Source organism: Mauremys reevesii, linkage group 26 (genome assembly GCF_016161935.1).
Source record: "Mauremys reevesii isolate NIE-2019 linkage group 26, ASM1616193v1, whole genome shotgun sequence".
NCBI lineage: Eukaryota > Metazoa > Chordata > Testudines > Geoemydidae > Mauremys > Mauremys reevesii.
Genome location: NC_052648.1, coordinates 11,143,266 through 11,164,638, shown reverse-complemented (window position 1 = coordinate 11,164,638; position 21,373 = coordinate 11,143,266). Strand labels below are relative to the sequence as shown.

At 51.3% G+C, this 21,373-nt stretch overlaps 1 protein-coding gene across 2 annotated transcripts; it reads right to left on the bottom strand.

The window, feature by feature from the left end:
• Positions 1 to 1,022: 1,022 nt before the first annotated feature.
• On the bottom strand, positions 1,023 to 17,519 carry LOC120391856 (AN1-type zinc finger protein 6-like). 2 transcript variants are annotated; one of them, XM_039516046.1, is made up of 8 exons: positions 17,404 to 17,519; positions 16,275 to 16,410; positions 15,994 to 16,097; positions 13,557 to 13,721; positions 12,207 to 12,300; positions 10,611 to 10,729; positions 8,656 to 8,766; positions 1,023 to 4,023 (listed from the first exon to the last, which is right to left on the bottom strand). In XM_039516046.1, exons 2-8 carry the CDS (start codon positions 16,316 to 16,318, stop codon positions 3,875 to 3,877), a joined length of 786 nt encoding a protein of 261 aa, XP_039371980.1. In that variant the 5' UTR covers positions 16,319 to 16,410; positions 17,404 to 17,519; the 3' UTR covers positions 1,023 to 3,874. The 2 variants fall into 2 exon arrangements, with proteins under 2 accessions (XP_039371980.1, XP_039371981.1); XM_039516047.1 differs by having other exon boundaries at positions 12,207 to 12,297; positions 17,404 to 17,516.
• Positions 17,520 to 21,373: the final 3,854 nt, after the last annotated feature.

The following is a 21,373-nucleotide window of genomic DNA, read 5'->3' as shown; positions in this document are numbered from 1 at the left end:
ATCCCTGCAAAGCATGCAGGCTGCAGCACTACAGCGAGTGGCAGCCTGGCACTCGCCTGGCAAGGCCTTGGTTAGGGTTGGGCAGGACGGGCAGGGGAGTTTCACTAACCCCTTGTAGCTTTGTGTTCCTGGGCTCCAGACGCCTCTCGGGGTGTGTCTGCACCACAATCACGGGGTGTGACTGCAGCATGGGCAGACACACCCGAGCTCACTTTAGCCCAGCTAGCTCGGGTATTCCCCAGTAGGGGACGGAACAGCAACTCAGGCACTTTAAAAGACAGCTACCAAGGCACGACTCATCATGCCCCACTCAGCGGCAGCAAAGCCCCTTTGACCTGAGACGCTGCCGTCCCCAGCCACTGCTTGTGACGAGTCAGACCTGGAGATCATCTGAAAGCGAATGATAAAGCAGGAGCGTGATAGGGCCTGATTCTGAGCTCACTCGTGTCAGTCTAACGCTGCTGGCCCCCCACACCCCTTACACATTGTCCCTCCATTTACAGCAGTGCAAAGTGGGTGTGTAAAACACGTAGGAATGGCCATACAGGGTCAGACCAATGGTTCATCCAGCCCAGTATCCTGTCTTCCGACAGTGGCCAATGCCACATGCCCCAGGGGGAATGAACAGAAATTCACAGGCAATTCAGAACGCCACCGTTTTAACAGTCACTTTACACACCTCTAAATGACCCAAGGAACAAGGCAAAGAATCAGGCCTGCTGATTCCAATGGCGCTACTCCTGATTTATGTTGGGGCGAGGGAGATAAGAAACAGGTGCAATGCGTTTTGGGGAAAAGCACACCCAGGCGCTCATCAGAACACCCGGCTCTTCTACGGCGCTTGTCACCTGGAGATCTCAAAGCGCGCTGCCAACGACGACTGGAGCTGAACAATAGAGTGGCACCCTTCATCACGCAGCTATTCCTGGGGTCGTCGGCAGTTCACCCGCAAAACACCAGCTCAAACGGCGGGTGGCCAGAGAGCTCCCGAGCCACAGCAACACAAAGAGCAGTTGACACCATCCAAGCAAACTAGAATATATTAATATTTACATATCTGGTATCAGACTTTCTAGGAAGAAGACAGAGATAGAGGAAGTGGTGGAGACACAGAGGGCTGGTTTATCACTGCCTGGGCTTCCCTCCACAATGAACTGCCCCTCCCCCCTGGTAAAGAATTCCCAGGCTTAATGTGACCGCTACTGACAGTGTGTGATCGGAGAATGGTTCCAGGGCTCCCATGGCCGTGCTGGAACCAAGGTTGGGGACCAAGCCAGCCACGGTGCAGCAGGCCCTTTTCACCAATGAAAATGTCTCTCCATAAGGAAGTGGGGTTTCTGCTGGGCTCAAGATGGGCGTGGGCACCAGGAAGCGTATGGTGGGAGGAAGAAACCGCTAGCTGGCTTGAATTAAACACAAGCCCAAACGAGCCCACTTAGGCTACCAAAAGGATGGCGCAGAAGGAAACCAACCCCCGACACTGGTTATATGGCCCCAAACTGCTGGAGACCAGATGCTGGTCTCAGAAGCACCCGTGTATATCCAGAATGACTCCAGCGGAGCTATTCCAGCTTTCTGCATTGACGAGAACACAGCTGCTCTGCGTTTACAGCCTGGCCCTGATTCAGAGCCATGTTACCTTGGCACGTACCTAGCACGCCTCTACTGAAACCAAAACAAGACTTGGAATTTGCCATGAAGTCGGCAATGCTACTTGGGATTGATGCTCCAGGCTGGATCCTCCAGCCCAGTAGCTAGCCTGGCGTGTCTGCACTGAAGTCAATGGAGCTACTCCGGATTTGCAGAGCGGATCAGATTCACCAATGCGTCACTCCAGTTTTATACACCAGCTCCATGCCGATCAATGGAGTTACACCAGGGTCAGACTGGAGAGGGCGGCTCTAAGCTCTATCTCCACTGTAGTTACTCTGGATTTACACCAGTGTTACTGAGCCCAGAATTTAGCCCTTGAATTCTTTCCCCATGGTACCTTCTGCAGGGAATGCTGCTAGGACAAGGAGGGGAGAGACTGATTTGGCTGGATCCAGGTAGAAAAATTAAAAATCTTTATCCTCAGCTGGTGTGAATGGGCCAGGCCGCGTGGATTTCAGGATTGCTTTACAGCAGCTCAGGTCTGGCCCGGTGGATTGAACTGCTTCTTGCACTTTTACTATCAAGTCGATGTTTAAGGGAACAATTTATCACGTGGGACAGTTTAAAAGTAGGGCAGAGGCATTTTAGTTGCTTCGTTCTCCGGGGGCTCATTTCGCTTCCTTTGCTTCTAGAATTCGGGGCTCGTTCAGCTTGTTGGGTCTTGTAAACAGCCCAGAAACGAGCCACCTCCTAACGCTCCCATCCGAGAGCTCCCCTCAAAGCAGCAGTGGCAGCCTGATTCCTAGGCTCCTAGCTGCTGCGGGGCCCGGGTGAAATTCACTCCTCTGCAGAGAGCCTGCCCAGCGCCTCTATACCGAGTCCTGCTCATCACAGGAATGTACGTGGGATTTCAGTGGCGCAGGGGTGTGGGGCTGGCGCGCCGCACAGGAGTGGCTTTCACACCCACCCCTGCCCCGAATCCTCTTTTCAAATCTAATCGAGGGCCAGATCCTGTGAGTTTCCAACATTCCTCTCCATCCAGGATCAGAACCTCAATCTGGGTCCCAGAGGTGCCCAAATTCAGCCCCTTTGATCCACATCTGGGAACTGGAGGGGACCTGTATGGCTCAGAACGGTAGAAGTTCCTTAGCAGGCAGATTCAGCTGCTATAAGGCAATGGAGCGGCCCTGATTCACAACAGCTGAGGATCTGCCACTACCGCTGCACCCCGGGGAACAAGCAGTGAGCTGGGAGAGGTCAGCGGCTCAGTGTGATTTCCCACCAGATCCACCCACTCGAGAGAGAGGCTCACTGAATATCAGCGAGGCCTGGAGGGAGGACAGAGCTCTCTGAGATTTGCATGCGTGCAGCAAAGGGAGGAGGAGGAGGAGGAGGATTGCTGGTCTGAGTTTTGCGCACAACCCTGATAAGAGAGAATCACACAATAAGGCAGAAGGTAAAGAGTGGGAGGGGCGGAAGGGAGTTATTGGCGCGTGAGCTTCGGTGGGGCTACAATCGGCCTTGCTCGGTAAGCAGCCAACAACTGCACATGGGCGAGTCTGAAACACGAGGCTAGCGCCGGGCGTCCCGCCGGAGCATTGAAAGCAGCCCCCGCCGCTGAGCCCAGCATCCCACAAAGCCTGGGGAAGGGCAAGAGGCATTTGTGGGTTTTTCCTTAACGTTCCTGGCTCATGGGTGTAACGCTCACGTTTGGCTGCAGCATCCGCGAGCCACGAGCTCCTTCTGCTGCACCAGCCGCCGCCGCTTCACGATTCTGTCGCGACACCGACCGCTGCTTAAGGGGAAGGGGGAAAACTCAGAGCTGTAACGGGACAGAATCCTTGTTCTGTGTCTGAGCCCAAATGGGAGCCTCAGTGGGCGAGGAGATGACGTTTGCTGCTGAGCAAGGTGCTGCAGTGACTCACCAATGCTCACAGCAGGCTCCTGTTTGCAAAGCCCGGGGCTGTCGCACAGACAGAACGGAAGGGCTGCTGAACTCCTCCACGCCGTGAGCTGTGTGCCCAGCCCTGCTGGAAGACAAGTCCAAAGCTCTTAACAGGGGGGCGGGCGGGGTAGGTGCAGATCCCTTTTCTGGTTGAAAACGGGTTAAAAACACGTCAACTGAGTGACGGGTAGAGGAAAAGAAGTGGGGAGAAAGGAGCCACGGGGTTGCTGAGTCTCCTCGCCTCCTGGCAGGATCCCAGACACCGTGGGGGGGAAGGGAACGGGAGTGGGAGGAGTGCCACGCCACAAGGCTCAAGTACTCAATGCTCAGCTTCCTTCACAACTTCTGGATCTTCTCTGCCACAATAATGGGGTTCTCCTTGCGGATCTTCTCGGCCGCCTCCGCCTTGTAGTCATACGGGCAGCTGTGCATGTCAGAGTACCGGTGGATGGCACAGAACAGGTTCCCGCAGCGGCAGTCGAAACCTGGAGAGGCGAATTCCAGAGAGACAAAGCAGAGTTAACCATGAACTATCAGGATGGGGAGGTGACACAAACAGGGCGAGAGGGTTGGCGCTTGGCACACACTGATGCCCCATTTATGCCTAAAAAAGGTCAGATTAGGCACTAACTGCCTGCGAGTCCTCTGTGGAGCCCCCCAACCCCGTGATCCAGGGTGGCTCAGCTGCTGCCACGGAGAAGTCCAGTGGCTCGGCCATCCCTTCATTTGATTTCCTGTGCCCCTGTGCTCCCACATTCACTGGAGAGGAGGAGGGCTAGTGAGCCAATCAGAAGCCAAGGTTGGAGGTCACAGCATGTCACCAGGCTTCCCATAAAGATCAGGCTTCCTGTTCTCACATTTCTGCTGAGCGGCAGTCAGCTCTTTTGTGCCCCGATGGCAGGAGGAGTGGCTCAAAATACAACGTGCCATGTTAGATTTACAGCACAACCCATTCAGCAAAGGGCAAGCCAGAGGCAGCAGCGTCACTGGAAGCGTTTGAATAACCAAAGATAATGGACTATGGGAAAATGACCCTGTTTTGGAAACCAGTTCGCTGAAGCTCAGATAATTGAGGTTGTGCTGCATTTTGATGGGTCTCGCTAGATACTAGGTAACAGCCTGGTTGCTACTTGGACATTTTAGGTTTGCTTTATCCACAGAACTGTGTTCGCTACAACTGTGTCTCATTCTGATCATTGGTCCCCTTGAAAACTTTCCAGAGAACTGGGTTTTATGGCTAATGTCTCTGGTGCCTTTGGATGGGATGAGTCAAACTACACGTGAACTACCTACTTGCCTTAAGTAGTTTTAATTTTTTAGTTAGCTCTTAATGCTTGCTTTTTTTTTTCTTTTGAACTGACCAGTTACCCGTATCCCCAGTGTCCTAGATTGGGGATCAGGGGGCAGGCAGTAATCTGCTCAGTTCAGCAGAGCAGCCAAAAAAACTGTCTCTCCTAACTTCAACTTTAACCACCGGACAATGCTGCAGCAGCCTGCACCTTTCTGGGGGCCATCATGCTATGGACCGATTCGATCCACGAAGGGATATATTTATCCCCATCTGAGAATCCAAGGACACGGGTACTGACTTGCCTTTCCCTAATACACAGAATTCTTCTGAGCTACCCAATATGTTTATTCCCGTAAGAAGGGGTGGGGGGTGTTCGACTTTTTAAACATGCTGGGTAAGAAAGCAGCTTCCCTTCCAAGACACCCGGTTGCCTACAGATCTGGAGAGCCTGCACCAAGAGTGTATTTTCCCTTCTCTGTGTACCTGGAGTGGACGTGCTAATAACATTTATGAGATAGCGCCCAACGGCTGCAAATCGAGATCAGGGCTTCGTTGTGCCAGGCACTGCACAAACACCTCGGGCTTATCTCGCGCATGGGACCTTAATGCTGGTGAAAGCAAAGGCTTGTGTGTAAATTTCATGTTGTTAAACACAATCTACAACTAGGTTAAAGAGGAGAGCGCTCTGCTCAAAGAAGCATCACCGCCACAGCTCTGGGGTTAACTTTTTCCAGGGAAAGATTAAATGGTGGAGTAATGTCAGGGGAGTCCTGTTTTTGGTAAGGAAATGCAGCCAAGTTAATTGCTTAGTGAATTTTCTTGCCTGTAACATCTTACAGGACCCGATTAATGCTGCTTGTCTGGGACAACCCTGTTACTTTTTCACCATCAAGCTCCACAGGCTCATAACGAATAGGCTGATCTTGCTTTCACTGAACAGTCAGAGTCCAGTTGATTTTCAGCGGCAGGCAGGGGGCTGGGGGGATTTTCAAGTGCTCATTCCTGGCCTAACTTTGCCCCTCTCAGGGGATTTGACCACTGACTTCCACAGAGCTAGGCCAACACCAAGCGCTTTTGAAAAACCCAGCCTAGAGCATCAGTCCCATGTTACATTGATCATGATCATGGTTATTACATTAGTGGCTAAGGACCAACCAAAAAGGGAGCCCCATTGGGCCAGGCGCTGTAGAAACCCAGAGTAGCAGACAGTCCCAGGGGTATGTTGGGAATCGCTGGTAGATGGGAGGGACCCTAGTCTGAACAAAAGACTGACTGACTAGACCACGGCTGAAGGGTAGAGGGCCCAGCCAGCTGGCAAGGCAAGCTCCCTCTTTCCAAGGAACGGCTGTATATTTAAATGAAGGGAGTGCTAGGACTGACAGCCCTGGAGAATGAAGAACCGGTACCAGCAAGGCAAGCCCTCCCTTTCCCTGCCCCTCTGACAATGTGTCTCACTGGACCTCAGACTCCTAGACTTTACAGCCAGAAGGGACCATCGTGATCATCTACTCTGATCTCCTGCACATCGCAGGCTGCAGAACCTCACCCACCCACTCCTGTAATTGACCTCTGGCTGAGTTACTGACATCCTCAAATCATGGTTTAAAGGCTTCAAGTTACAGAGAATCTACTGTTTAAACCTCCAAGTGACCCGTGCCCCGTGCTGCAGAAGGCTGCGAAATCCCCCCAGGGTTTCTGCCAAACTGACCTGGGGGGAACTTCCTTCCTGACCCCAATATGGTGCTCAGTTAAACCCTGAGCATGTGGGCGGGCCCCAGCAGCCAGACACCTGAACAAGGATTCTCTGTAGTAACTCAGAGCCCTTCCCACCTAGTGTCCCATCACCGGCCGCTGGAGAGATTTGCTGCTGGCAGCCGCAGATCGGCTACACGCCATGGGAGGCAGACTCATCATCCCATCCCCTCCAGAAACTTAGCAAGCTCAGGCTTGAAGCCAGTTAAGATTTTTTGCCCCCACCACTCCCCTTGGAAGGCTGTTCCAGACCTGGACTCCCAGTGAATGAATTCCAAACATCCCTATTACAAAATAAATGTGTAGATACTGTGACAGGGTCAGGCCAGATGGATACAGGAGAGTGTTCCTCTGGAGTACTGGGACATGACTGCTGAAAACCCCTCCTCCCTCCTAGGGAGAGGCCACTAAACCCACCGCTCCTCGATAACATTGAGAGAGCCGGTGGTCGTTGCCCAGAGGAACTCTGCCCGGATACGTGAACGGACGGAGGATCGGAAATTGGCCCCACATCGGAAATAGGCCCCACATACAGGAGAGTGTTAGAAGGCAGATATATTAGTCCCAGATTAAGTAGATCTCTTTTCCCTGGGTAAGGTAACAGAGGCAGTTCCAGAACAAGCAGGAACTTGCTGGAACCAATTAAGGCAGGCAGGCTAATTGGGACACTTGGAGCCAATTGAGATGAAACTGCTAGAATCAATTAGGACAGGCTGGCTAATCAGGGCACCTGAGTTTAAAAAGGCCCTCACTTCAGTTTGTAGTGTGCATGCGAGGAGCTGGGAGCAAGAGGCACTAGGAGCTGAGTGGGAAGGCGCATTGCTGGAGGATTGAACAGTACAAGCGTTATCAGACACCCGGAGGAAGGTCCTGTGGTGAGGACAAAGGTGGTGTTTGGAGGAGGCCATGGGGAAGTAGCCCAGGGAGGTGTAGCTGTCACGCAGCTGTTCCAGGAGGCACTATAGACAGCTGCAATCCACAGGGCCCTGGGCTGGAACCCGGAGTAGAGGGTGGGTCTCGGTTCCCCGAAAACCTCCCAACTCCTGATCAGACACTGGAGGAATTGACCTGGACTGTGGGTTCTACCAGAGGGGAAGGTCTGTGGGCTGGTCCCTGACCCACATGGTAAATCTCTGAGGCAAAACAAATATGCCAATAAGCGCAGGACCCACCAAGATAGAGGAGGAACTTTGTCACAATACATTCTTGTATTACCCAAGCTTCCCTATAGCTGGTCTTAACTGAGTTCAGCTTGTGCCCAGGGCTTATCTGTCCTTCGCCACATCCACAAGCTGCATGAGGCTCACATTTCCTCAGTGGCCTCTCAGCATTAGGGAGAAAGTACAAAGGGCTTAAAAAAATCCACACACAAACTCGCCTCCTTCTCTGGCAAGCCAGGGGTCCAGCACATCACTTTAGCTTTCCCCTGAATACACAGACCAAGGTTTTCAGGAGTGACTAGAGATTTGAGGTACCTCCATTTCTGAGGGTCCAACTTGCGAGATCGTAAAAGGGCCTGATTTTCAGAGGGTGGGTATGAGGCCCTTTCTGAAGATCAGACCCTTTTAAAATGTCTCAAATTGGGTACCCAACTACCGAGGCACCCACAACCACCAGCTGTCCTCCCAGTTCTGCAGAAAGCCAGCTCCACTGCCTTTGCTTCTGCACGAAGCTTTGCCGAGCAGCGGCGGAGCGAAACTGAGAGGTGCCGCTCAGTTTGCTATTGGAATGCTCACAGCAGCAAGGAAACAGACGAGAATTGTGTCACTTGCTTGGAAAAGCTAAGGCTGGGGGTTCAGTATTGTTCAAAGGACAGCGTCCCGCCAAGCAATTCGCCAACATTTCTCGTGATACCAACACATCCCTCGGAAATTTCCCCTCCAAACTCCCCCAACTCTGCTTATCTTGTGAAATCAGAGAGGATCACTGAACCAGGGGATATGGCCGTATGTTTATGAAACCCTACAATAACGTCTGAAAACTGATACCACCTCAGGGATTAAAAAAATCGGCTTTCCCTAAAGCAGGCAGGTGCTGTTCTTGGCCACAGGCAGCTTTCCCCGTTATGTCTTACCAGTTAGCCCGATCTTCTTCCGGCAAGTAAAACAGCGATTCTTTTTCTGTTTGGGTTTTTCTGAAGTCTTCTCACCCTCAGCGGAGTTCTGGGATATTTCAAGGAGGGTCTCTGGAACAAAGAGAGGAGGGGAGAGTTTCCTTACCTCCCTTCCACACCAGGGAACATTTCTATGTATTGTTTTTGTTACACTAGCACCTAGAGGCCCTAATGGAGATTGGGACCCCACTGTGCTAGGAGCTGTACATACGTACAGTGAGATAAAATACCCGCCCTAAAGAGCTTACCATCTAGACAACACAGAAAGGGGAGAGAGATTATCTCCATTTTACAGGCGGAGAATTGAGGCAAAGAGATCACATGACTTGTCTGAGATCCAGATCTCTCGAGTCCCAGTTCAGGGCTTTAGCTTAGTTAAATAAATAATGAATGGTCACACTTCCATAGCATATTTCACCTGTAGGTCCCACAATGCTTTACACACGTAAGTAAGCCCCACAATCCCTCCTCTACTGGTGGGAACCCTGAGGCTCTAAGGGCCAGGTTTTCAAAGGTATTTAGGTGCCTCGCTGGATTTCCAAAAGCACCTAAGCAGGCTGGCACCTGTCTCCCATTGAGATCCATGGGAGTTCGGCGCCTAACCACTTTGGAAACTCCCACTAGGCACCTATCTGCATCTTCAGGTGCCTAAACACCTTAGAAAAATCTAGCCCTAGAAGACGAAGGCTACGTCTACACTGTAGCTGGGGGTGCGATGTGTGGCTTGTGCAGACGTACCCACACTAGCTTTAACCTCATTAGCTCACTGAAAACAGCCAGGAGGATGCAGTGGCGTGAACTTCAGTGCAGGCAGCACAAGCACACACCCCAGAGGGTAGGGATGACTTGTGCAGCCCACGCTGCCACATCCTCAAGGCTGCGGATCTAGCAAGCTAGCTAAAGTGCAGCTAGTGCAGGTACATCTACATGAACGGCAAATCACACACCCCGCTGCAGTGCAGACCTACCTTTAGCAGTGACCTGCTGATGATCATGAAATGACTCAGTGGCCAGGAATAGAAGCCAGGTCTCTCAAGTCCCTGCCCAGTGCCTTTTCCATCAGACTAGGCTACCTGTCTTTGCGCCGCTTGCCAGAAACCACCACCACCCTCACCCCAGCCTCACCTATTCTTTCCAAGTTCTTGCCCTGCACTCATAAGAAAAGGACTCCCGTCACCATACTTGAGCCAATGGTTCAATCCGGCAGCAGGATCCACTTCCTTTAATGGCCATCAACCCTCCATTTTAAAAAAAAGCGTTTGTACAGGAACAAATGGGTGGTGTGGGTTAAATAACCGTAGCTTCAGACTGCAGGAGAGCAACTCCATGGCAGCATGTGGCACCGTTATGGCTCCAAATCAACTGCAACGGATCAACCAGAAGCTGTTCCCTACTTAGCACTGACACTTGCACTTCTCCACTGCACAAACATCTCTGTGAGGCATGCGGGTATTAATGTGGCCATTTCGCAGATCAGTAAAGTGAGGAACGCAACAGAGCGAGTCACCAGTATAGCCAGAAATAGAACCCAGGAGTCCTATTTCCTAGTCCTCTGCCATTAACCTGCACTGGATCGATCGCCACTCCTCTCTCGAGAGATGGCATGGAACTGCAGCATGCAGTCGCCTAGAGGGGCACACCAGGCAGTGGGTTGCTTCCAGGTGTTCTGACATTTAAAAAGACAGAAATCATGGAAGATTATCTGGCCGCCAGGTATTTGAAGGTTGGTGGCTAGTCAGTTCTCAGCCCACAGAGTGATCTATTAGGCTTCATCCTCAGGCAATGAGGAAACTGCCTTTCCAACGCTTTCCCCTAGATCTTACCTACAGATCATACACGTTTGATTCTTCCCTGTGTTCCTGGCTAGTATTCTATTTGCTGCTTAAAACTGGATTATCATTTATACTCGTGCCAACCTGATGAGGAAGATGCCGATGAGGTTTCGTCTGTGCTAATGTATCCGACTGTCTCGCTGCTAGTTTCCTCTCTGGATATGCTCATGGCCGTCATCTGATGGGTCACAGGAGTCTGAGTGCTGGGAGCATTAACAACAAACAAACAGAAATATTTTCCTCGGATGAGCAGTTATGCGAGATGCATCTTCAGCCCACAAAATTAACTTCATTACATTCACAGAAAGCACAGCAGCATGGTAGGTCAATCATTTAACCTCTCTTCCCTGGAGACTTGGGTTCACGTTTCTCTTAGGACTCAAATGGAATGAATTTGTGATGATCTCAGCCTCCCTCCTCCCCGCTACATCCCAAAGCCATGGACATGATTCACAATCCATAGAGAGAGATCCAGGACCAGAACAGCTATTGGTGAGGACTGCATGGCCATGGCAGAGCTGAGCGAGAATAGCAGGGGTGGGAGAGTTATGAAGCAGCTGGGACAAACTGGGATTTGAATACAGCAGGTGTTTTGGATTCCGGCTATGGTGCACAGGCAGAGCTGTGTGCATATATACTTGTATTTACTACATTTGTAAGTTGTATTTACAAGTTCTATTTACTACAGCTTAGTATTCTAGGTCAGAAATCCACCTGATTTTTCTCCCTCAAAGAGTCTAAGCCCTGGATTTTTTTCCTTCCATTTATTAAAGTCTGTTTCAGACACATCTGTATCATTGGTTTTGAATTTAATACTATCTGGAGCCTTTGAAAGCTATGAGCAGAATTCAACCCAGGGTGAAGAGCACTGGGCCATCAATGGAATTACAGTGGGGATGGATTTGATCCGGTGGGTTTTTTATTCCAGCTAGAAAAGAGGCAAGGTCAGTTTCTCTCTTTCATCCACAGCTCCTTCCAATGAGAAGCTGGGTTGGCCACCCCTGCATTCAGCCGCTGAAGTGAACATACCCAGGCAGTCAGCTCCCTCCATCAAGTTAAGGACAGGACTCTGCTGAACTTTACAGCAATGAACTGGAGAAAATAGGTCTGATTCTCCTGTCTCATTCCAGCCCTCTGGGGGTTTTCTAGAATGCCCATCACCCTTGTATCCAGGTGCTGCACTGGTAAATTAGTTATACATAGGGAGGTCTATTGTGGACTTCATGAAGTATTTTGTTCTTCTCATTCACAGCATTTTTACACCAATATAGTTCCACTGACTTCAATGTAATTACTCTTTACACCAGCCTGAGAGGGGAATCAGGCCCTGTGGCTTGTCTGTACAGCCAGGACGCTCCTCTGAAATGAAGCAGGCAGAGAGGAAAAGGATCAGAGAGGGTTAACCTCAGCAAAGCTCCAAGCAGCGGGGGCATGGGGGTGGAAGGACACTCACAGGTGTATGCCTTTTCATACCAGGCCCCACACGTCAGCTAGTCACCTTTGGGGCACTAGACGTTTAGAGGCTGACCCTGCTGTCAGAGAGGTGAACACTGAGTCAGTGACCTCTTTAGACCCAGACTGTTTTACAAAAGCTAATCAGCTGCAAGGCAGAGAATAAAAGCCTCTCTCCTGGTCCCACAGCTATTGCTGGTAGATCCGCATAGAGTTTCTTGCCCCTACCTGGTTTTCACATCTTCAGGCGTCGGGTCTCCCTCTGTGCCCTGTCCTGGGATGGAATCTGAAGCTGCGGGACTGTTGCTGGGACCACTTGCTGCTAAGACAAAACCCCACATTCTCAGTGAACTCTCAGAAACATCAGCAAGCTCCACAGGCGTTAGCCAGTAGCCAAAGGGCCAGCATGAATTCCTGATTCACTTGGTGTCCTTCAGACCCAGGATCACACAACTCTTCTCACTAACTCAAGCGGTTTTTCCCACAAGAGCCAAAGGGATCCTCCATGGAGGTTTTAGCAGCTCCTCAGGCTTTGACGGATGATGAGGAGAACCTACCCACAAAGGTTCAGCGTGCGAATCACCCTCAACTCCCATTGGCTTCAATGGAAGGCTGTTCAGGACTGTTCTTTGAGAGTCTGCCTCTCAGTTTCTTGGTACTGAGAAACCAAGCTGCCCCATTCTCCACCTCAAGACAGACATGCCCTTTGAAAGGGCCCTTAAAGGGACACTGCAGGCACCTACGTTATCTAGAACCCAAATGTTATTTTGCCACTGCTTAAAGCCAAAGGACCAGATTCTCAGCTGCTGTAAACCAGCGTCGTTCCACTGGCTACAACAGAAACAACGATTTACACCGGCTGAGGATCTAAACCAAACTCTCTAGTGAATTCTCTAATCCTCCTTAAGGAATAACAACCTCCTTAGTGTACCATCCCCTGCAGTGAAATCAAGTACAGCATTGCTATGCTGGGGATAAAAATTATACAAGGGATTTATCAGGCATCTCTCACGTTGCCATCTAGGTACCTGTACACTCAGTGTCTGCACAAACCCACAGCAGGGGTGAATCCTGCTAATGATGGGAAGAGCAGAGTTTGTCTTCACAGCTGCCTCTCTGTTCAGTCACGCGTCTAATGTGTTTAGTAGCAAGGATCAGATCCTTAATTTCACTGCTCTGGCTTGTCAGCACTATTGAGATGAGAAAACTAGACAACCCAAGTGGCCAATTTCATCCCTGGTGCCATTTCACTGACTTCAATGGGTTTGCACCGGGGATGAATCTGGCCCGGTGTCTCTGGTGGTAACTGGGGAGTTCAGGGAGCAGCTGAACAGCATGGAGTCTCACTGTCAGGACATGCGACGTACTGGAGTGTGATGAATGGGAGCCATGTCTAATGCACAACTTGGATCAGGGGGGATACAACTAAGGTAGTGCAGGGATTGTGGGATCCTGGCTTATATGCCGAGCCAGAGACCTCTCGGATCGGCTGAGAGGCAGCGCTACACTTCATCCGTTCTGTCCTGGCTTCATAAAATATCACGCACCCAGACTTCCAATCAATGGACTTTCCTCTACCTGGGGGGCTTATCCGGCCACTGCTCTGCTGCCTCTGTAGATACTCTTTATAGCAAACTGAGCACATCCCATTGGTCCGGGGGCTGCCGTAGAATCCACAGCCGGTGGTACACAGCATAGGCACCTGTGTTTGATTAGTCTCCTGGGCCATTGTCTCTCCTCCAACTATAAAGCAGGAACAAGAAAGACACAGCAGTTACATACCCGCGGGACATTTCCTTGTACACCATGGCTGACCAGGAAGGAAATGCACAAAGGACCCCAAGAGAGGTGTGATCTTGTGCAATTTTACTCTCCTACGCTCATGCACAAGTGTTTGCTAGATCGGCGCCCTTGCCAACCCTGCAACCCATATTCACAAGTGGCCTAGTCCTGCATCACTAAAGTCAAAAGAAGTAGGATTATAAGTAGTCCCTACTCACACAAGTAGGCCTACTAAAGGCACTGGATACCTGCATGAGTAAGGACTACTTGTGTGAGTAAGGGCTGCATGATCAGGTCCCAAATATCAATCAAAAATTTCCTTACGTGTGTTAGCAGCAGCTCCCTCGATCTCTAAATCAAAGCACTGAAATGGACCATACTTGGGTTGGTTAGTTACATTTTGCACTTTTACAGCTTTCATTTTCATTTATCGCAAGCTTCCCTTTCTGGTTCTCAGGCACTAGCCCAAGGCTGTGATATCTAACTTAGAAAATACTGAACGAGAATGTTTAAATCCAAACAAATATCTGTGTTCTCTGATCAACCGCTTTGAACCCTGGTGGGAGTGGGCTATGAATGTAAATAAGAGAGAATTCCTATTACTACTAGGTTTTGTAAAACCCTCAACACACGCAATTTTTGGCCAGTCTTGTGTTGTTTTTAAAACTCACCCTCAAACTATTTTCACACCTGTGCATTTTCACTTTCAAATGTGCTGCAGTAAAAAGCAGTGAGATGGAAAGAGATGAAAAACATAGGACACAACTTATAGCACAGATTATAAATTATTCCTATTGCGTGGGCGAGATTCTGCGTCTGTTATGCTGTTGTAAATCTGTAGTAAATTCACTGATCTCAGGGTCGTTATTCTAGGTTTACACTGGTTAAAGGGCAGCTCAGAATCTGGCCCCAAGCTACTCACAGTACAATAAAATAATAGTGATCCAAAGGAAGCAAAGCCTTTAAAAATTCCAACAGGAAATTCCACTCTGCCCTTGCCAAAGTTTTCAGAGAGAGGCGGGCAGCAACTTTCTCCAAGCCCACAGATGTCCCTCCATGTGAAGAGTGCATGTTAGAACTCTGTAGGTTTAGGGGTGGATCAGCTGGTGGGAAGGGAGCAAAGCACTGTCCTTAGCAAGCATGTGGCATTTCTTCAACACGCCCCCACAGAAGTTACTGCTGCTTCATTCAGCTTGATGGAAAGATCCCAGCAGCCCTGAAAGAGCCATGTGCCTGCAAAACCTTCCCCTGGAGGGAACAAGCGTTGGGAACAAGGAACATTTCCCCTCCCGTGAGGTTTTCCGTAGGAGGGGAATGATTCAGCTCTTACTAGCTCACTCCTCTTTGCCCGTAGATGGGTGATTAGAGTTTCTTTAATATTACCCTGCAGCTTTCCTTAACACAGCACTGCCTGGCATTCCCCATGCCCTGCAGGCTACGCTTCCCATCAAACACATGTAAACTCTATGTTCAGCTAAACCTCCTCCACACTTGCCTAGCTAGATGTTGCCCTGTGGATGAGATTAACTCAACTCATGCTGGGAATACTGTGGCAAAGCCCTGGAATATGAGAGGACCTGGATGTAACAACAGTCCTTTTCACCCTCCTTTTTTAAAGTGGCCTCTAATTTTGGGCACCCTGACAACAGCCGCCCCTTTTGAATATAAAATCCTTTCGTCCAACGGTATTGGGGGAATTACACAGAAGTGACAATAAAAACAGTACAATACTCATGCTATGAAAGCAGATCAAATGCAAAAAAATAAAGTAGCAGGATCCAAACGAAGGGTCCTACTGAGGAGCCAAATGTGATCAAAGCAGGAAACAGGACTGCAACAGAAGTATGTTCACAAGTCGAGAGTGTTGGCATGGATTTGGAGAAGGGAGCAAATTCCCCAGTCACCTCACCTCATCCTGGCACGATGCTGCTATCCCTGAAAGCAGGTCTAATCCTCTCCCCTCGTTCCCATCATGCCCCATCTTGTCCTGAGCCAGCAGCTTTGTGCAAAGAGCCCTGGGGAGGCTCCCATGCTGCTGTCACTAAGGAAGGGGTTGGTACACCAAAAGCATCACTCCCTAGCAGGGGTCAGGGTCCAGTCATCAGAATGAACCTGACCCACTGCCCAGTTTGCTGGTGCTTCTCTCCCATGCTGGTTCCTGGATTAAACCTACCCCACCCAAGGAACTGGGCCCTTTCTCAGATTCCAGTACCCAGCCTTTAGAAGAAGTCACCTGAGCTCAAGAACTGCTCCAGCTGTTGCTTCCTGTCTGGGGCAGATGTCACCCCCACAACGAGCTGCCTTCTGGCAGGGAGAACAGGGCAACAGAAATCCAACCTAAAAATAAGGGATGAAAGTTAATGTCACAAAACACACACACCAAAGGGGATCACTGGTAAAAGCCCTTCTACGGATAAAAATTGCAGCGTGTGGGCATGCGTGTAGGGCAGGCGGACAGCAGAGATCAGTACTTTAATCTGCGGATCCAGAGTTTATTCCCCACAGGCTACTCACATGGCTCTGAGTCTATGATGGCTTTGTAGCGCTCTGGGGCACATAGTGCATTTTGTTCTGGGTTGTGTAACACACAGCGTACGTTTATGGGGCTATAGAAACGCTTGGTGGCGACGGGGGCGTGGAGGCATCAACCCTGTGCTCAGCAAACAGAAGAGGAATTGATTGGGCGGGGGGGTTGTACTTTTTAAAGTCAATCCATCCGTGGGGAGGTTAAAATGGCCCCATTTAAAGGAGCTGATTAACGATGTCAGTTTATTTTCAGTCACAGGTTCCCTCAAACTTTTGGGGAGAGACGCGGCCCAGTGGTAAAGACAAAGCAGGGGGGAGTCAGAACCGGGGAGTTCTAGTCACAGATGTGGGAGTAACGCATGGCCTTGTAATGAAAGCAGCCGGGAGTGGGAGCCAGGCCTTTTATTACCAGGGCAGGGTGCGTGTAAGCTAGTGGTTAAGGCAGGGGGCTGGGTACCAGGACTCCAGGGTCCTATTCCTGGCTCTAGCAGAGAGTGTGGTCAGGCCAGGCTGTGGGCACCAATGGGGGGGTCATTACTCTGCCCTCTAGGTCCCTCCCCAGCCCGGCCACAGCCTCACCCCGAGCCGTCTGCAAAACAATGCACCTGGCAACCTCCCTGCCCGCTAACTGACAGGTCCCTCCACCAATCGCGCCGCTCGCCTCAACCCAAAGCCACCCCCCCGCCCCATGACAGTCATCGCCTGCACGCCGGTGGGCGGGACGAAATCGCTCCGCTCGCCCCGCACCCGGGGGCGGCCTTGTTTCCAATAGAGCCCGAGGCTTTGCGGCCTGCACTGGTTTTGTAGCCACGCTCCGGCTTAGGGCCACGCAAGCACCCCCCCATCTCAATGTGTGTGTGTGTGTGTGTGTGTGCGGGGGGGGGGTGTCTCATCCGGCCCTAATTCCAGCCCCCGCCTTGGGGCCTCCCCGGGACCAGGGGCTTCAGGCACCTGCCCCCCCGCCCTGCGAGCCCCCGGCCTAGGGGCTTCGGGGCCCCCCCCGTGACCCCAGGCCCCGGGACCTCTCCCCGCCGGCTCCATGACCGCCGCTCTGGGGGCCCCCCCGGCCCTGCGCCCCCTCGGCTCCGTGACCCGCGGGCTTAGGGGCTTCAGGCACCTCCTGTCCCACGTCGCCCTGGGACCCCCGGGCCTAGGGGCTTTAGGCACCTCCCCGCATTGCCCCAGGCCCTGCGACCGGCCCCCTGGTGCCCTCCCAGGCCCTAGGCGCGGCTCCGGCCCCCCGATCCCTCCGGGCCCGGCCGCGCGCACTCACCCGCCGCCGGCAGCCGGACCCAGACGCCGAGCGGGAGCGGCCCGGCCCAGGGGCGGCTGCTCCGTCCAGACACGTGCGGGCGGGGGGGGCCGACCCCGGCACAGGCGGTCACGCAGGGGCGGCTGCCGGCCAGCTCGGGCCCACGCCGGGGAAGGCGGGCTGGGGGCGGCCGGGAAACATGGCGATTGGCAGAGAGCAGCCCCGAACCGCCCCGGCTCCCTCCTCCGCCATGGGGGAGGGGGATGTGAGACACCCCCAGCCAGTGGGGAGGGGGGGTCTGTGACCCCTGACATGCGGAGGGGGGATATGAGTCACCCCCCCAGCCATTGGGGAGAGGGGGGATCTGTAACCCCTGACATGCGGAGGGGGGATCTGAGAGGGGGGGTCTGTGACCCCTGACATGCGGAGGGGGGGATATGAGACACCCCCAGCCGGTGGGGAGAGGGTGGGTCTGTGACCCTGACATGGAGGAGGGGGATATGAGACACCCCCCAGCCAGTGGGGAGAGGGGGGGGTCTGTGACCCCTAACATGGGGGAGGGGGATATGAGACACCCCCCAGCCAGTGGGGAGAGGGGAATCTGTGACCCCCACCATGGGGGGTATATGAGACACCCCCCAGCCAGTGGGGAGAGGGAGATCTGTGACCCCAGCCATGGAGGAGGGGGATCTGCTACCCCCCCCCCCCACCATAGATGAGAGGGATATGAGATCCCACAAGCCATGGGGGATCTGCTACTCCTAGCTATAGGGAAGGGGACTGAGATCTGATACCCTCCCTCCGACTATGGACATGTGGGGCTGGGAACAGATACCTTTCCTGCCCCCTTCCCCAGCTGTAGGTGGAGGATTGGGATCTGATATCCTCCCCTGTCCCACACCCTCATCAGAGATGGGGGAAGGCAGGGATCTGATGCCTGCATTCCCAGGCAGATATTGGGAGGAGGGCTGGGATCCTTCCCCTCCCCACATACTAGCCAGATAAGGCATGTCCTAGGATCTGATACCTCCACCCAGCCAGAAAGAGCCTGATACCCCAGCCAAGGGGGACAGGAGCTGACGGAAAGCTGCAGTGAGAATGCAGGTGTGGTTAGCTCACCAGCACAGTCAAAAACACAGGCCCTGAAATATCAAAGCACTTAAGCCTGTACTTAAATCCCATTGATTTGGATGGGATTTAATCATATGCTTTGGTGGGTTGCTGAGTTGGGGGCATAGTGAATGTGGGAGGAGAGTTGGGTCATTTGCCGCACCTCTTTCAAAGGTAAAAAAAAGCTTCCCAGCTCCTACAATGAGCCAGAGAGGGGATTTGCCAGCTGTTTGGGATGGGATGTTGCAGGAGAGGGTCTAGTCAAATTCCATGCTAGAGAATTTCATCTTTCTTAAAACAAACAAACAAATAGGCAGCAGGTTTAAAACAAACCAAAGGAAGTATTTTTTCACACAAAGCAGAGTCAACCTGTGGAACTCCTTGCCAGAGGATGTTGTGAAGGCCAAGACTATAACAGGGTTCAAAAAAGAACTAGATGAATTCATGGAGGATAGGTCCATCAATGGCGATTAGCCAGGATGGGCAGGGATGGTGTCCCTAGCCTCTGTTTGCCAGGAGCTGGGAATGGGCGACAGGGGGGTGAATCACTTGATGATTCCCTGTTCTGTTCATTCCCTCTGGGGCACCTGGCATTGGCCACTGTTGGAAGACAGGATCCTGGACTGGATGGACCTTTGGTCTGACCCAATATTCTTAAACAAGAACACCCTAGGAAACTCCATTCAGAAAACTATGCTAAGAGAATATTAAAGAAGTAACTTTAAGCTCCCAGAAGCCAGGAACGGACAAAGGTAAAATTGCCTGTGTAACCTAAGCCCTGCCCCTTGTGCATATGTATTACGATACAGTCTTGAATGATATGATCATGTATTGATTCTCAGTACAAGATGATACCAGATCATTTCTCCTACAGCCGTCAATACACATGTGTAGCATCTGATAATATTTCTTTTCATTCCCTTATACTTACGTTCACTTGTTATTGTGATTGCCTAGACTTTTTATAGGCTAGATTCTCTTCTCTCAGAGGTATGCATTTTAATACTTCAGTCAACTGGGTTTCCTAGGTACTTCATAAAAACATAAGAACAGCCATACTGGGTCAGACCAAAGGTCCATCTAGCCCAGTATCCTGTCTTCCGAGGTGGCCAACGCCGCGTGCCTGGTATGGTAATACAGATAAATAAATAATAAGAATGTACTGTATAACTTATTTTCAACCTTCATAGGTTTTCAGGGCAAAGGGACCATGTGATCTTGTAGTCTGGCCTCCTGCATTATTATTATTATTGTATTTGTACTGCAATAACGCCTAGAAGTCCTCCTCATGGGCCAGGACCCAGTGCGCTAGGCCCTGTACAAACACAGAATAAAGAGCCCCTGCTCCAAAGAGCTGACAATCTGTTTGCATGGCACAGCTCTCACTCACCCCAGCGTAAATCTGTTATTTTCACCTTCCTGAATTTGTCAGGTTTCAATGTCCAGCCATTGGATCTCATTAAGTATTTGCCTGCTGGACGACAGTGTCCTCCGCTGTCAGAAATCTTCTCCCTGCCCATGAGCAAGGCACTTTTTAGTTGTCTCTTTGATGAGCTAACTAGATTTAAAGCGCTTGAAGTCTCTCTCTGTGAGGCAGGTGTTCCAGACTGCAAATGATTCTTGTGCCTCTTCTCCGAACCCTCTCCAATTGTTTCACACTTTCCGTAGGGGATGAGAGACAAGGTGGGACCATTTTTTATTGGACTATCTTCTGCTGGTGAGAGAGCCAAGGGCTCAAAGCTTACACAGGGTATGTGTAACCTGCAATTAAAAATGCACAGCTAGCCCGTTTCATCTGGCTCAGGCTCATGGGGCTCTGGCTAAGGGGCTGTTTAATTGTGGTTTAGATGTTTGGACTCAGGCAGGAGCCTGGGCTGTAGGACCCTGTGAGGTGGGAGGATGCATTCGGGGATGAGGCATTTAATTACTGCGCTAATTTATCTGAGAGCTCAGGTGGTTTGTTATATACCTGCAAATCTTCGTTCTTGCTCTGTCATGTTATACATAAGCCACAGTCCACCGTGTAAGAACGATTTACTGAGCTTTTCATATCGATTACTTTAATGTACTCTTAGTCTCACCGCTTCGAGCCAGAACAACTGTATTTAAGGTTGTAAATGAAGATGTATGTTGTTAGAGTGTTTTAGCTGAGAATGAATGTGTGATGATGGAAGGAGAGACTGCATTATAAGGAGCACTCGCATGCAGGAGGGGCAGAGTTAAGGTTACACGTATCATTTGTAGCTTTATGCCAGTGAATGGGAAACAAAAATCCGAACACCCAGTCCGTCTCTCAGCGCTGTGTACAGCCAGCTAATGCTGTGATATTCGTGACAGTCATAAACGCTCGGATGAATAGATCTTGGAAAGTGACTACCTGAAGTGACTCCACCATCCTTTGTGCGGTTGGTCAGGGGTGCTTTGCCCTTTGCACCCAGCATTCAGACTTTAGGGTTGAGGCTGCAGAATGATCTTATATTTGCTCTGAGACACGCAGCCGCCAAGAGGGTTATGATCTTTGACAGCACGGCACTGACACCGCGGAGGCAATGAAATACAAAGTAATGCTACCCCCACGCTAACGCAGTGTGGCACTCGTGCCTTCTAGTGGCTGGGAGAAGTGTCTGAGTGTGCTACAGCCTATGAGCTGATGCACTTGGTCCTGTGAGCAGGAGCTGAGTGGCGGCTCCTGCTCTCAGAGCTAGCGGATGCAGGTTCAGTCCCT